This window comes from Cydia splendana, chromosome 4 (genome assembly GCF_910591565.1).
Source record: "Cydia splendana chromosome 4, ilCydSple1.2, whole genome shotgun sequence".
NCBI lineage: Eukaryota > Metazoa > Arthropoda > Insecta > Lepidoptera > Tortricidae > Cydia > Cydia splendana.
The window spans coordinates 21935231-21951068 of NC_085963.1; the positions used below are offsets into that span (position 1 = coordinate 21935231).

A 15838-nucleotide genomic window follows, 5' to 3' on the forward strand; every position below is an offset into this window, starting at 1 on the left:
TGTAATGGAGAAGGTATGTCGATATGTGGTCGGGTCAAACTCGTAAGGATGTTAAAGTAGCACACACGAGAAACTTACGAAACTTGTAATTAACTTGCTAATTACTTACCTATATATTATGATACAAACAGTTTTGAAGTAAACAAGAATGTTAACCAAGTGTTGTGACATCTAGAACGCCTTTTTTTGTAAATTAATGTTTTTGCATATTAAAATATCAGTACTTGCCTTGGGACTTAAAGGAATCACAGATAGGTACTTTAACTACGTGGAACGGAAAACTGACAGTCTATTGGATACATGAAATAAGTACCTAAATATATAGGTATGCCTATAGTACCTACTTAAAATCTGATTACTTATCACAACCTCAAAAAACTATTTTCTCCGATATTTCATTTCTCAAATTTGCATTAGACGGAACGCGTTTTTGAAAATTTAAATTGTTAGTAGTATCACAACAACAATCTAACGGCTTCTACATTCTGCCATTTTAAAATCTAGAAAAAAACATGTTCTTTGAAAAAACACTCGTGTCTTAATGACTACGGCGGAGTATATCACAAAAGAAACATCGGACAATATTTTTCGAGGTTGAGACAGGATACTTAAAACAGACTTTGCAGTGCTTAACATAACTAACATAACAAGCAGTCAGGAAGCCTAATTTTCGACCACCTTAGAGCCGTGGGCCAAGTCGCTCTTGGTGTTGGTTCTGGCTCCCGGCGGGGGCGCGCACTTTCGGCACCTCCTCCATGAACGGCTGGCTTCCGTTGTCTGTCAAACTTTATATATAATACATATAACTTATAGCAGTAAGGGAGCCTAGTTTTTCTCGGCCACCTTCGAGCCGTGGGCCAAGTCTGTCTTCGTGTTGGTCCTGGCTTGTCGCCCGGCGGGGGCGCGCACGTTCAGCACCGACTCCACAACCACCTCCTCGATGAAGGGCTGGCTTCCGGTGTCTGAAACAATGTTTGAACCAAATTTAACTAATGGCAGGTCCATTCAAAATATGTTTATAAAATATGCCTGATTCAAATCTTTAAGTAAGTATATATAGAAATCTGGGCTGGTGCCCTAACCAAGATAACATTCGCAGATCGGCAAACGTCGAACGAAGAGGAAAATTTGAAATCAGATAAAATTTTAAGAAGGGACTTTAGGTATGAGAATGGGTCATTTTGTAGACGGGTCGCTTTACAAAAAGGAGGTACCTACAAATGAATATTTCGCGAGCAGTTTTGATCCGTACCCAAAAGTCCTATTTTACTCAGTTACAGATTATAAGGAAAATGTATCCATTCTTAAACTAATAACGCATAGACAGATAGTCCCCATACGGCTAACCTGTCAAAAGTGAAGCCGAAACACGATCGATGTGTGCGTGCGAGGCTCGTGTTTTACGCTTAGCAACACACACATACTTATATACAAAAACGTGTAGCCAGTATATAGATATTTCCCTCAAAGTGGGGTATTTTAACCACACCCTTAACACTTGGTTATTTGTAATAATTTGTAAGTGTGTAGATTTGATTTTGTAGCAAAAGCTTTTTATGTCCCTCATGGATTTTTTGCATTTCTGTAGTTTTCAATTAAAAAACTGATATATTTTGACAATTTTTTATTTAAAGTATGCATAAAATAATAAAAATAATACATAAATTGAAATAAAATAATGAAATATTTAAAAATATATAATTTTCATAGAATTATACAAGGAACTTCAACTAAGCGTAGGTATTCATTTTAGAATGTAAACGTCATGTCTCATTTTGAGGAAAAAATATTCATTACACTGGCAACATTTATAAGAAATGGCGGCTGACGAAACTTTGTATTTTTTTATTTACGATTACGTAAAAATATCACATTAAACTCGATACTTACGCGTGAAATGTAATGTCAGTCTGTTTGTTTTTATGATATGATGCGTTGTGACTAGGGTTGCCAACCGTACTATATTATATAGTATTGTACTATATTTTGGCTCTCTGTACTATATACTTTTGGAAAAATATATAGTACGCTAAAATACTATATTTCCGATTAAACGTATATTACACTCATGTTTAGTATTTTATCTAAAAGTACTATATTTTTTTGAAATGTACTATATTTTTGATGCCTTATTCTGGAAAATACTATATTCCACCAAAAAAAAGTTGGCAACCCTAGTTGTGACACCCATTCACTGCACAAACAACCATCTTTCCTGTGTGTTTGATTTTTAAACGGGAGGTGTACACAAACCGATTTGACCTTGAGAACTGCCAGGGCCGTTCGAATACGGTGACACGAGTGCGACGTGACGTCGCACTTGAAATGGCTTCACTTGGTATGTACGAACACTCTATCTATGCCTTATAAATCTATGTATCCATTCTTATTTCAAGATTTAATAATATAGGTTAGCATTACCGAGAAATGAGCATAAGTACAATACAATAACAGAAACACACACCGCACACACGTTTAAGATAGGTAACTGACGAGGTCAGGGACACGTGGTCTGCCGTCTATAAATAGATAATTTTAATTATTATAATAATTGTGAGTTCTTCTTATTAGTATTATAAAAACTCTTGTCATGTTTTTTGTGTCCAAAAAAAACTGATTCGTACGGCCCATCAGTTACTAGTAATCATTGTTGATTTAGAGAAAAAAATATGTTTGATTTGATGATTTGATAGCGATTTGGCCATATTATATTACTTTACAAGTATTTAATTTCAAACATGTTATTTAACATGTCATGTGTTATGTGTGTGTCATGTGTTATAATGTCTTAATAACGCAGGTTTAGGTAAGTAGTTAATTGTTGTTTATATTATATCATTTTAGTTTTGTAAAAACTGCTAACAAATCCTTAACTAAATTTATTAAATTATATTAATCAAGTTATATCATCAGGGGACCTTGGGCCCTTGGTGCTTTTTAAACCGATAAACAAAAACAACCAAATAAAGAAAAATCCTCACCTGTTGGTCCTACTTGCAACGTAGACTTCTGCGGTGCCGCCGCCACCGCCGCCAACACCACCAAAAAAATCAACAAGACTCTCATGGCTCTATGGTTTAACTTTTTAAACTTTGACAACGCGCTTTTTGGCCAGTGCGATATGTAAATGAGTCAATTATTTTTTAGTGGCCAGTACGTTGTATATTTATTTTGTTCTTAGTGGCCAGTGCGTTTTTATCAAAGTGACAGGTTAGAGTGCCGCTAGCGCACTGCGGGTGAGATGTCACCGAGTCGGTCGTCGACGTCTGTGGTCTATTCTACAGCGAGACGTATTCGAATATTATTAAAGGTTAAAGGTGAAGATGATGAATGGTTGTGTGTAAAAAAATTATCTGATTTTAAAATTATTTATTTGAATTGCATCATTTTAAGTTTCTAGGTTTTAATTATGTACATTGAACCAATCGGTAAACTTTTTAGATATTTACATGTGTCGGTGTTTAATTCCCACTATACTGTAATTATAAGACAATGTATGGATATCTTTCTGCGGGTGCATGAAATCGTTTTTTTTTTACGGAATGCAACCTAACTCTTAATACCTATTTAGTCAAAATGTTATCGAAATCTTATGGGTTCTACAAACCTCATCGTAATCGCATGCAATTATTAAAAACTTCGATCGATTGAGCTCGTTGTACCCCACAATGGGCCAGCGTGGGCCAGTCTGGGGGACGCATTTATGCGTTAGAGGGAGCAAGTGATATTGCTATCTCATTCTACTGCATGCCTGCGTCCCTTGGACTGGCCGGCGCTGGCCCATTCTGTACAGGGGCCTTTATTAGATACAATTGTTTAGAAAAACTGAACCACTTTGAAAATTGAAATAAAAATAAAAGCTAATAGGCAAAAGTGCTTTGGTCGCACTTGTAAATAAAGATGCTTCAGAAAAAAACACGCTTAATTTTATGCACTAAATATTTTGTCATTTTGTGTTTTATAAGAAGTAGTTTAGCTCAATGAAAATTTGCATAATATTTGCAGAATGGCCGCCGCGTTGCATAAGGTTCGCGAGTGGGCGATTTCCAATCCACTCCCGCGCAGCCTACACACCGCGACCCGCCAATATTGCACACCGGTCGCATTTTATGAAAGGCTTGTAACATACATATTAAGCGCTGTGCCTCTCTTTGTATCAAATAAAAAATATCACATACTTAAGTGACGGCACCAGTTATGGACAAGAACCAATTATGGACATTTTTTTCCGTAAAATCATTTATTATGAAACAGACACTCTATTTTTAAACTTACAACACTATGTCCTGGTAACTGATAGCCATAATAACTAGTAAATATCATAAATGGTGGGCTATAAGGCATTACCTACACCTTTGCTGTCCATTACTGGGTACAGTGGGTACCTACTACTGTGCTGTGCTTAACATGTCCATGATTGGTGCCGTCGCCTAATTTCATTTTGGATACAAGTTTTTATCGCTGACTGTACTTTTCTTTCAATAGTTAACTAATAAACAATTCTAACAAACCCAAACACGGTTGCATTGTTTTATCATAGTTCATTATGGCTACCTGCGGTCTCCATCATCAGATCAGCTCGATGGGACCGTTCGTTAGATTTTGTGACGGGCAATCGAAAAGAAACGCTAAGATAAACGTAGGTACAGTACGGCTACCACCAGTTTTGACATTGACATATTCGCTCACGTCTACGTAACTTACTTTCTATGCATCTCGCTCGTACAGGCATATTAGTGCAAGCGAGATGTACAGAAAGTAAATTACGTAGACGTGAGCGTTATGTCAACGTCAAACCTGGTGGTAGCCGTACTGGTGTAGTGCATAATTGTTTTCCTTCGTATTTTCTCGGAAACGTTCGTATTTGTCATGCTACTTCAGTCAATCTTGGTACTTTTTGTACCGAGACTGACTAAAATAGCAAGACACGTTCGTACGTTTCCGTGAAAATACGAAAGAAAACAATTATGCACTACATCTGTACATATGTATGGAAATTATAGCGTTTCGTTTCGTTTTCTGCAAACGATGGTCATCTTGGCTAGCCCCCCAGTAGATTAGAATGGCGTCGTCCGTAATTAAAATTAAATACACATGCATTAATTATGTAGCAAAACCACACGCCACCCGACAACCTTCAGAGGTCAAAGATGTGCTAACTATTTGTCACCATGATTATGTCGTAAATATGTTAATTAAATGGTAAGTTTGCATATAATAAGCTAGAAAAACATGTAGGTACCTATAGTTGGATTTTTAATATTTCCGACATTTCGGACATCTATAAAATTATAACTATTACCTAGCTAGGTGCAGGACGGGTGCTGCCCTCTTTTTGTGGGCTTCTCTAGGCTAAATTTATGGAGTAAATGTGTTCAAATGGCTACCGCTAGTAATAATGTGTTTTTGGCAATCAGCGCCAACCAATCTTCTTAGTAGTTTTGTGGCGCCACCTCTCCATCCACCGCCTTCGCACCTTCTTCTTTCTTTATTCTTTATTTCATTGCAGTCATGTTCATAATACAGTAAGGTGTTACAAGTATAAAACTGTAGGTACATGACACCCTGTAAGGGCACGCAATATTATTGTCCTTAAACTAAGAACATATATGTAGGTACCTACATTAACTTAACAAAAATTAACCTTGTAGACCGGGAGATAGTGACACATTTTACTGGGTCATTTGTACCAGTATGGCGGTTCGTCAGGGGTCTAAGCATGTAATGAAGGAAAGAAAAATGATGGTCATAGCGCTGGTACCGGCGGCCCAATCGCGTGGGCGTTAGTCGAACGTGTCGGATAAAATACGAGTGTCGAACGATTTGTTCCACAAAAATCCTCGTATTTTCCGATAGTCCATAAAAAAGAAGTAGGCGGTAGCGTAATGCCATACTTCTCCGGTGTGACTTACAGCCCGCCATACTGAGGCGAACACATTAATAAAAAAAAAACAATTCAACCATTTGTGCCAAGCTAATTTTTGCACAGGTGATCATCGTCGAGCAGCCATTCATGGACATCACCATGCCATACTCTTCGGACGGTTCCAAATGGCCGCCATACCGCCGCAAGGGAGTTAATTTTTTTTTTTTGTTAAACGATTTGTACCAGTATTGCATTTAAATTTTTGGAAAGTATTTGATAAAATGTGACCGTTATTATAATTGCCATACTTATAGTAGGGGGATAAAGTGCTGCCATACTTGAAAAACTTATTTAATCGACACGTTTCAAAAATACGACTATGTATACGTAAAATAATTTTTTACAGCATGGCATCATCATATTCTGTTTGTTTGGATACAATTGTACCTAAAAAAATATATTTCAGATTATAACTACGGGGCGGACGACTGTGAGACTTAAGCCAAGACTTAAAACAAAAAACAATTTTTTGACGATTTGTACCAGTATGGCATTTGGATTTTTGGAAATTATATGATGCAATGTGACCATTATTATATTTGCCATACTTCTAATAGGGGGAAAAAGGGGCACCATACTTGAAATAAAAAAAAAATATTGTACACATTTGCCACCTCCTACAGGTATGGCATTATGAGATTTCCATTTATGATCACACAGAAAGTCTTGAAAAAAAATTACAAGATGGTACAAATCGTTTAGCAATAAAAAAAAATTTAACTCCTTTGCGGCGGTATGGCGGCCATTTGGAACCATCCGAAAAGTATGGCATGGTGATGTCCATGAATGGCTGCTCGACGATGATCACCTGTGCAAAAATTAGCTTGGCACAAATGATTGAATTGTTTTATTTAATTAATGTGTTCGCCTCAGTATGGCGGGCTGTAAGTCACACCGGAGAAGTATGGCATTACGCTACCGTCTACTTCTTTTTTATGGACTATCGAATAATACGAGGATTTTTGTGGAACAAATCGTTCGACACTCGTATTTTATCCGACACGTTCGACTAACGCCCACGCGATTGGGCCGCCGGTACCAGCGCTATGACCATCATTTTTATTTCGTTCTTTACGTACTTAGACCCCTGACGAACCGCCATACTGGTACAAATGACCCAGTAAAATGTGTCACTATCTCCCGGTCTATTGCCGATACTTAGCTTCGAGTCGAATGAGCAAAGATCATATAGGTTCCTACTTGATGGAGATTCATTATGTCTTAAAAGTGACAAAAACTTTTATTACAGCCATTCATTTTAATTAAATTACTATTACAAGCTAAAGGATTAGAATGCAAATCACAGTCCTGTAACATATCTTTTAGCATCTTTATTTGACAATAATATATATGCCAAATGATCATAAAATGTAGGACAGATTCTAAAACTCTGTGGAACTGACAAATGGCCCGTATAGCTTCTAATACGTGATTCGCAGACAGAATTTACAAAAATCAGTGCAATTACTCAAAAATGCGTTTATCTGGCACGAAGGACCAAATGTAGGGCTCACGGCTCACTTACGTGAGTTGTAAAAAAAATTACATTTCTTTTAGCCACGAATAATTGCAATACCACAGAAAAAAGTTATATGGTGATGTATTGTGAAAATCTAACTATCAGGGGGCCCATTTCACGCGAGAAAGTGGCACCAATAAGGTGACTACCACGTGACTACCATTTAATTTTATGAACACTTGACTTATGACTAGACACTTAGTAAAGTACTTAAGGCATTTTGAGGATTCAAATAGCTTTCAGTTTGGTATATATAAGAGATAAGAGATCTTTATTTGCATACCATAGTACAGATGTTATATACATGGACCCTGGAAAGGGTGTAGCAAAAATTGGTGATTCACAATTTCACAGTTTTGGTTATTATTACTGCTGACTTATACTTAGGTTTGATATTATAATACTTATTGAAATACCTTGTATTTCTAATTGAAATCTGTAGTACTTATAAAAAATCAAGTGTCAATGTCTTCTATAAATAAAACCATAAATACGGACGGACAAACTAATTTAATTATCGCCATAAATTCAAAAACGGATTAAAACTAGGATACACGAACTGTCTTATTTTCGTTTGCGGTAACTCCTTCACCCTATTCCACGGGTCTCCAAACACATACTGGTTCTGCATCGGCCTCTGCCATAGTCCTGGCCAGTTCATTGGCAAATAACCTGGGTCAATATAACCCGCTTGAGCGGAGGAAACGCCTAAAGCGCCTGGGTGTATTTGAACGCTGCTTGCTCCATATTTGCCGTTGATTGCTTTGATAAACGTGGCAGGGTTGTAGAACTCTTTGGCTCCGTTGGGTGCAGGTCCAGGGTAGAAATGGATGCCTCCTGAGGAGGATATGCGGCCGTTTCTGGAGGTGACTCTTGCGATGGAGGCGACGCCGAATATGTTAGGATCGTCTGATTGACGCTCAGATCTGAAGTTGGTGGCGGTTTCTTCTGAAAAGTGAGGAAAGTTATGAAAGCATTCTGATTTTGATTCAAATCGACGTATGCAATCACAGTTGACCTCAAATAATTAAAATTTGAATTTACGTGCAGTGATTGCAAAAGATATCAGCTAAAGGCGAGTGCCAGAGCGATTATACAGTAAAGCTAAATGTAAAGTGAGGTGATCTTTTCGGCTCGGACCCCAATCTCTTACAAATAGCAATGTTATTTTTAGTATTATCTGAGTATTATTCGCCATTTATGTTGTCTCAGAACTAAGTAATGCAATAATAAGTAGTCACACCTACACCACGATATTCGAGTGGACCATGGTTGGGAGCTTTTGGACTATAGTGGGGTGACAATAATATAGGTACCATCACCCACACTGTCGATGGTAAACCTTATTACAAAAAGCATAAGGTCCACCGATGGACAGTTAAGAGTGTTGCTGTTTGTACCTACGAAGCAATTGTATACGATTGATTGCTTAAATTATGCCACCCGTGCTGTAAATGACAAAAGGTAAAATTTACGTACACTGTTTACACTGACTACAGTCGTTGCAGGACTATGGTTTCTAATAACGATAAGGATAAGCCATTTTGTATCTTTATGATTCAGCCTTAAGGTTGGATTTAGTCTGTCATTTTATTTTGAGTGATTAACATACCTGCACCAACTGTGACGAACACAAATGCAACCAAATTGAATAACCACACAAGTCTCACCATCTTGACAAACCACAGTCAAATGCAACAAACTCCACAGCATCCCCAATTTATATTTACCCAGATAAAATTACAAGTTTTCTTGAATAACAATTAAAACGGTTCTTAATCAATATTGATGGAACGCGTTGGCAGATCAATTTCCTATTCAACCGTGTGATGTGTATAATTTCTCCGTCATTACATTTTGGACGTGAGATTTTTACCAATATAAAAGTGTTTGTAAAAACCATAATAGCTTTCCTAATACTAGCAATTGTTTAAAGTAATTATTTGGATTATTGATTGCTGTGAAGATCAATAAATTGAGGTAACTGTACTTGAAGATGAAAGATATTGTGGCAAAAGTCGGCCATTTGCGTTGTCTTGGTTGCTAAGTTGAAATGAGAAACATCTACATACATAAGTACTTACATAGTTTAGTATGGTCGCCTGGCGTCGCCTGTAAGCTGTAGTCGTGCCGCGTACTCGTGTCGCGCGACAATTTATATTCGTCTAACCCATCCGGTGTTCCGGGTGGCCATGGGCGACGGTAATTGCTTACCATCATCATAAAAAGGCGACATGTGGAATTACAAGATGTGTTAGTTCATCCGTCACAGCAAAAATAGCGATATTATATAGTACCTAGAGCTTTTTGTCTTTCTCTTGGGTCTAATAGGGGCTTAGCTAGGTCGTTGCCCTCTGTACGCAAAACATTCACGATTTCAAGTTCAGCTGTCTAACCGCAGAGTTGATTTTATGACTCTTCACAGTTAATAAAGCGCCTACGTTCAGACTCAGACAATTCATATCATAATTAGTATAATTACAGTGCTTGCAGGTCTATGGTTTTTTCGACAGGAGTTAATAAGGACGATAACGGTAAGCCATTTGTATCTTTATGTTTCAGCCTTAAGGTTGAATTTAGGCTATAATTTGACTTACTTTTTGTCTATCAAGAATCAAATGTTTTTTTAAGGGTGTGTTTTCAGGGTTCATTGCCTTTCTTAATACATGATTAAGTAATAACAGACATTATATAGCGTTAAGGCCTATATAAAAGCTGATGAAATGAATTACGATTTCATATTAGTAAGTGCTAGTGAGGATATAACATTTGAAATTTGGCAACCATGTCTGGATTTAAATTGCTATTGGCTATTGCCAGTTTTTCTGTTGTGGCGGCAGTTCCTATTGTTCTCAAAGGTTTGTTTTTTTTGGTGCCTTGTTAGGGTTCCGTACCCAAAGGGTAAAAAGGGACCCTATTACTAAGACTTCGCTGTCCGTCCGTCCGTCCGTCCGTCCTTCCGTCCGTCTGTCTGTCCGTCCGTCCGTCCGTCCGTCCGTCCGTCCGTCCGTCCGTCCGTCCGTCTGTCTGTCACCAGGCTGTATCTCACGAACCGTGATAGCTAGACAGTTGAAATTTTCACAGATGATGTATTTCTGTTGCCGCTATAACAACAAATACTAAAAACAGAATAAAATAAAGATTTAAATGGGGCTCCCATACAACAAACGTGATTTTTGACCAAAGTTAAGCAACGTCGGGAGTGGTCAGTACTTAAATGGGTGACCGTTTTTTTTTTGCTTTTTTTTTCGTTTTTTTTTTTGCATTATGGAACCCTTCGTGCGCGAGTCCGACTCGCACTTGCCCGGTTTTTGTTATGTAATTTATGTATGCACTCCGGAGTGAAAAGGATGGGTTAACATTTTAGTAGGTATTGTATAAGTATTTGTACCTATCAACGTCCACACTGTTAATTTACAGACCCTAAACATCATTGAAAATATATGTAAGCTCCACATGTACAATTGCAAAGTGCCAAAAATATATCCCTATGTGTGCGGGAATACGGTCGTGTAGGTATACATATTTTTGGCACATTGCTGAGTCGATTTTGATGACAAAGGTATCAATAGATTCCTTTTTGTAGGCTGGGTGATACGAGTAAAGCCTTCATAATTAAATGACCTCGAGAAAGGAGGATCGAGGTTCTATATCAATAAAAATGTTGTGTGTCTAATCTACAATAAGTATATAACTTGATTATCTTGGAATATCCCGTTGTTCTAGTCGCGTAACTTTAACATATTATTTTAACTAATCAATTTCCTCCTATGTATATTTTATTTCAATTAAATTGTTGTCTTTCTAAAGATGCCAACTCATTTGTATTTCTAAAGATGCCAACTCATATTTTCTTCAACCTGAATAAAGTTTTAACAATTTCAAATTATCCTTTCTTTGCCAGGATCGTCACCATCAGGGGATACAGTCATCGCTATATCATCATCAGATCCCAACGTCGAGAAGTATTTGACATTCAACTTTCCTGACCAGGGAGAGAATTCTGCAAGAATTAACACTAACCCTTCAGATTCATTTCAAAAAACCTTTAGCACTGCTTTAGCTGGAACCCATACAACAACTGGAAGAGGTTTTTCATCCTTCAATCCGTTTTTACTCCCATTTTTCAATTTTCCTTTAAATTTTGAGGATTTGAACTTTGGACCTTGGTTGAGAGGCGTTGAAAGCCATGATTCTTTTGGGAATGGGGAAGTAAAAACGGTAACAGCTGTCAATGATAATGGACATGTTTATGGTAAAATTAATGGAGTTAGTTTTGACAGCGCTAAGACGAAACAACGAGGTACCTAAATAGTTTTCATATTTAATGTTTGCAAAGAAGTTTGAGCTAATTTATTTGGTGATGTTTGTATAAATATTAAAATAATTAACTCTCATGTCCAGTCCTAATTTATTTATATGACTATAGATATAAATGTCAAGGAAAAACTGGTTCAACAATAAAAACTGTTGTATTTAAGAACTAGCCTTTTATTGAGATTCATCACACAATAATGCAAAAGACACTGAGACAAGTTTAACAAGTCGTCTCAGTGTCTTTTCACAATTTCCTTATAATTAGTAGAAGCCGCTGTTAACGGCATGAGATTGAGCAGCTTGGAGTCCTGGCGCATTGACGCTGGAGGCTCCACTGTGCTGAACAGCACCTCCATGGTTTTGCATAGCTTGTGCAGTGCTAGCTCTGTAGTGTCCGTTGTTATGAGCAGCCGAAACAGCAGACCCAAAATGTCCCAACCCATTATTTTGAGCCGCAGACATAGCTGAGCCGTAGTTTCCAGAATGCTCAGAAGAAGCTACCGCTGAACCGAAATCGTTATTGTAACCTAATCCCCTCACGTTCTGAGCGGACGCCACAGCGGATTGGTAACGAAGGTTGTTCTGGGCGGCTGAAGTCGCTGCTCCGTATTGGAGTCCGTTATGAGTTTGAGTGGAGGAAACGGCGGAGTTAAGGCCGTTGTAGTTTTGAGCTGAGGAGACAGCGGAGCCGAAGTTGTTACGAAGTCTTCCGTAGTCTGGCTGTTGTTGATAGACTGGGTAGGATGGTCCAGCGCTGGCTATGCCAACACCACTGGCGTAATTGCCATTGCTGCTTCCCAAGCCAGCTCCGTAGGCTTGAGCATCGCCACTCTGGAAGGAGGTGCCCATGCCAGTGGAGTGGCTGATGCCGCCGATGTTGCTGCTGAAGCCGCTGCCGAAACCGAAGGCGACGTTGGGAGAGCGACCGATGCGCATCACTACTCCGGGGATGTATTCGTCTGGAAGGAAAAAACATACAATTTACACAACTTAAGACAATCTTTGCCAAGTTAAGTATTAAACTGAAAGATTTAAAAGAATAAGTCTTATATGCAATAGATTTAGGTTTCAATTCCTGTGCACGTAGAAGTTTCTGTATTTAAGTTTCTTTATTAATTTTGATATGAGGGCATAGATGTACTTTCCAAACGGTGAAGATTATTCAGTCATTCAGGAATATTCAGGAATAGTAGGGAGCTTTCATTGTGGAAAATTCTCCGTCGAAAATATCAAAATTTTATGAAACTTGCCTTCAATACATTTTTTTATGAATAATATAATTAGAGACAATGTCAGCTGCAGTGCATTTTATTCCACACAAAAAAACAAAAAAATTAAAGCGCTTACCGTCAATGATGACCGGCACGGCACCGCAGGCCGCCAACGCCGCAACGAAAACAACAACCTTAGCCGCCATTCTAGATCTTAGCTAATTGTTAGTACTAGAGAGTTAGCACCTTTCTCCGACACTGGATGATGGTCTCTAGCCTACCTGGCCTTTTATACGAAGAAAGTTCCCCACTATTTTTCTATTAGTCTAGAAACAGCAAACCTTGAACTGACCATCGATACTAGATCTTGTGTCTTTGAGATAAGGTATACATGTAGACGATGTGTCGTAAATACACGGACCGGTAAAATAAGATGGGTTTGCAATGATTGTTATCGTAAATTTTGGGAGCAGCACATAATTGCCCGTTTGCGAATCGGGGGTCAGCTGGGTCGGAGATTTGAAAGTTATTTGGAGTGTGCGATTTTTTCTGACTGAGTATGATCGTATAGAAGTCTTCTGAAAATGCTAAAAACTTAAGATATTTGACCGAAGCGTAGCGAAGGTCTACGTTTTGACTTGCGCATTTTGCTTTTCCGGATGTTCTCCTGTACAGGTCGCAATTCTTAACTGATTCTCGTGAAATTTTGTAACCGAATTCGATGACTCGTTTTACAGGCACTGGTAATAAGACAGAGATACTCTAAAACTGTAGTTTCAGTTTCTGTAGGTGAGCTGAGCAATGCTTTTTAATCGTACACGACATATTTTTTATGTAAAGTCAGCTCAAAGATAGTTGACCCCCCTGTAAACAAATTTCTATGCAGGAGCATGGATAAATACCTATAAGTAAGCTTACCTACCTACTTATTTCTCTATTGGCAGGCGGGATCAGTTATCTCTGCACCTGACTGTATTAATGGTGACAAATTAAAAGAAACGCATCTAGATTTTGTGAAACAATTTTATTTTCTCACGTTATCATCATCATCGAGTTATCAAGTCATGGTGAATTATCGTTTATCTTATCACAGATGGGTGCTTAATTACATTCCTTAAAGTAATAAATATTTATCACAAATAATTTGACTAAAACTTAATTATTTTTGCGACCAGCAAAAGCAAATGAACCGGAACCAGTATAATCATGTCCATATTGTCCATGTTCATGAGGACCATCTGGTCGACCATGATCATCGCCGAATATAGCCTGGTCATTCTGCTCCTGTTGACTCAGACCTTCATCATGTGATCCCTCATCGTGAGCCTCATCGTAGTATCCACCTTGTCCAGGGAAACCAAAGCCATTGCCAGCTCCTGGGCCATAGTAGTTCCCATTAAACTGGTTGTTAAATCCTCCTTGGCCGTTACTGAAGCCTGGTCTTCCGAACCCTTGATGACCTCCAAAACCTCCGAAGCCTCCTTGGTAACCGCCGTATCCCGGTTGATGGCCGTTGTACTGATAATTATTAGGATAGTACCCGTGGCTGTAACCACCGCCTCCAGCGCTTGCTGAGGATTGAGACTGGCTGATACCAATGTTAATTGCCGGCGGATACCCCTGTTGGTACCCCTGTTGGTGGCCTTGTTGGTACCCCTGGTGCCCTCCGAAACCCTGCTGGCCGCAAATCCCATACTTTTTGCATAACCTCTTTTTATGGCCGCGAGGCTCTCTCACCAAATGCGCCCCAGCTCCACTTACCGCATCTGTAATTTAAAAAGTGTTACACTAAGGGTTCTATTACGAACAATAAAATAACGGTGCTAATCGTTGAACGAAATTTACCGCGAAGTCATGGCAGGTCGATAGTATCGAACAAGTTTATTATAGTGGCTAGCTAAAGCCCACAGGCAAAAGTAGAACAAGGGGTAATCATACACCGAATTCGATGTGTCTGTTTAGATAAGTTTGTCTGATTTGGCCTTCGCTTTTATGCCACAAGCAAACGTTAAAGTCAGATAATACCAGTATAAAATGTGATCTTCAATAGAAATATTACTTTTACAATATCACTTCCACACTTTTTCACCTCAACGTCGGAACAGGTTAAGTTTATATTGACACTATGTACACTATGTACATGTAGGTTTTTAGGTAGCAGCAAGCCAGTAACCTTGAGTAAGAGCCGGCCCGAAGAAGCCAACAAGGGCGACGACGAAAAGTACTCTCAGAGCCGCCATTTTCTTCCGATACGTCTTGTTGTTGTGTTAGTTTTTTTGCGGGATCATATAGTTTTTATAGGTCAGAGCGAGGTCACCCCCACGCAAACTCAGAATACGCAAAACCAGATTTATTCATTAAATTATTTTGCAGACAACTTGTATATCTTGATCCCGAGTTATATAACAACTACGGTTAACCTAAACTTGTCTTTAGACTGGTTTTATGTATCGGCCTGGTCAGTAGTTTTGATGATAACAGTGGAGATTCCCACGGAATCGGAAGTAATTATAAACATCGCGAATTTGTAAACAATGCATCGGAAGCTCTTATTTAGGGGTTTGGTTGGGCCATGCAGACAATGGGTGATAGATGGATCGTATATGGAGATAAAGACGAGCGAAATGTTTTTAATTTAGGAAGTTCTTTGTTTTATTTTTAGATACAGACGGTACGGTCACTAATAACTACTGGACATAATAAATGGGGTACGGTCAAGGAATTCAATTTCAGTACCAATTCGTTCCTTGTCACCATCTCTTGTCACATTGTATTGAGGTTTCTAGCGACTTTCATACTGATTGTCACTGCGACAAGATACGAAATCGTACGCCGGAAATTAAATTCTTTGTCTGTACTAGCGTA

At 38.5% G+C, this 15838-nt stretch overlaps 3 protein-coding genes across 3 annotated transcripts; all 3 read right to left on the reverse strand.

The window, feature by feature from the left end:
• Positions 1 to 407: 407 nt before the first annotated feature.
• On the reverse strand, positions 408 to 3213 carry LOC134789548 (uncharacterized). The gene is made up of 2 exons (XM_063760122.1): positions 2982 to 3213; positions 408 to 962 (listed from the first exon to the last, which is right to left on the reverse strand). Exons 1-2 carry the CDS (start codon positions 3064 to 3066, stop codon positions 826 to 828), a joined length of 222 nt encoding a protein of 73 aa, XP_063616192.1. The 5' UTR covers positions 3067 to 3213; the 3' UTR covers positions 408 to 825.
• An 8644-nt stretch (positions 3214 to 11857) lies between these two features.
• Positions 11858 to 13514, reverse strand: LOC134789550 (uncharacterized). Its single transcript, XM_063760123.1, has 2 exons — positions 13110 to 13514; positions 11858 to 12721 (listed from the first exon to the last, which is right to left on the reverse strand). The coding sequence occupies exons 1-2, from the start codon at positions 13177 to 13179 to the stop codon at positions 12024 to 12026; spliced, it is 768 nt and encodes a 255-aa protein (XP_063616193.1). The 5' UTR covers positions 13180 to 13514; the 3' UTR covers positions 11858 to 12023.
• A 614-nt stretch (positions 13515 to 14128) lies between these two features.
• Positions 14129 to 15505, reverse strand: LOC134789551 (uncharacterized). Its single transcript, XM_063760124.1, has 2 exons — positions 15147 to 15505; positions 14129 to 14739 (listed from the first exon to the last, which is right to left on the reverse strand). Exons 1-2 carry the CDS (start codon positions 15211 to 15213, stop codon positions 14129 to 14131), a joined length of 678 nt encoding a protein of 225 aa, XP_063616194.1. The 5' UTR covers positions 15214 to 15505.
• Between the last annotated feature and the right edge of the window lie 333 nt (positions 15506 to 15838).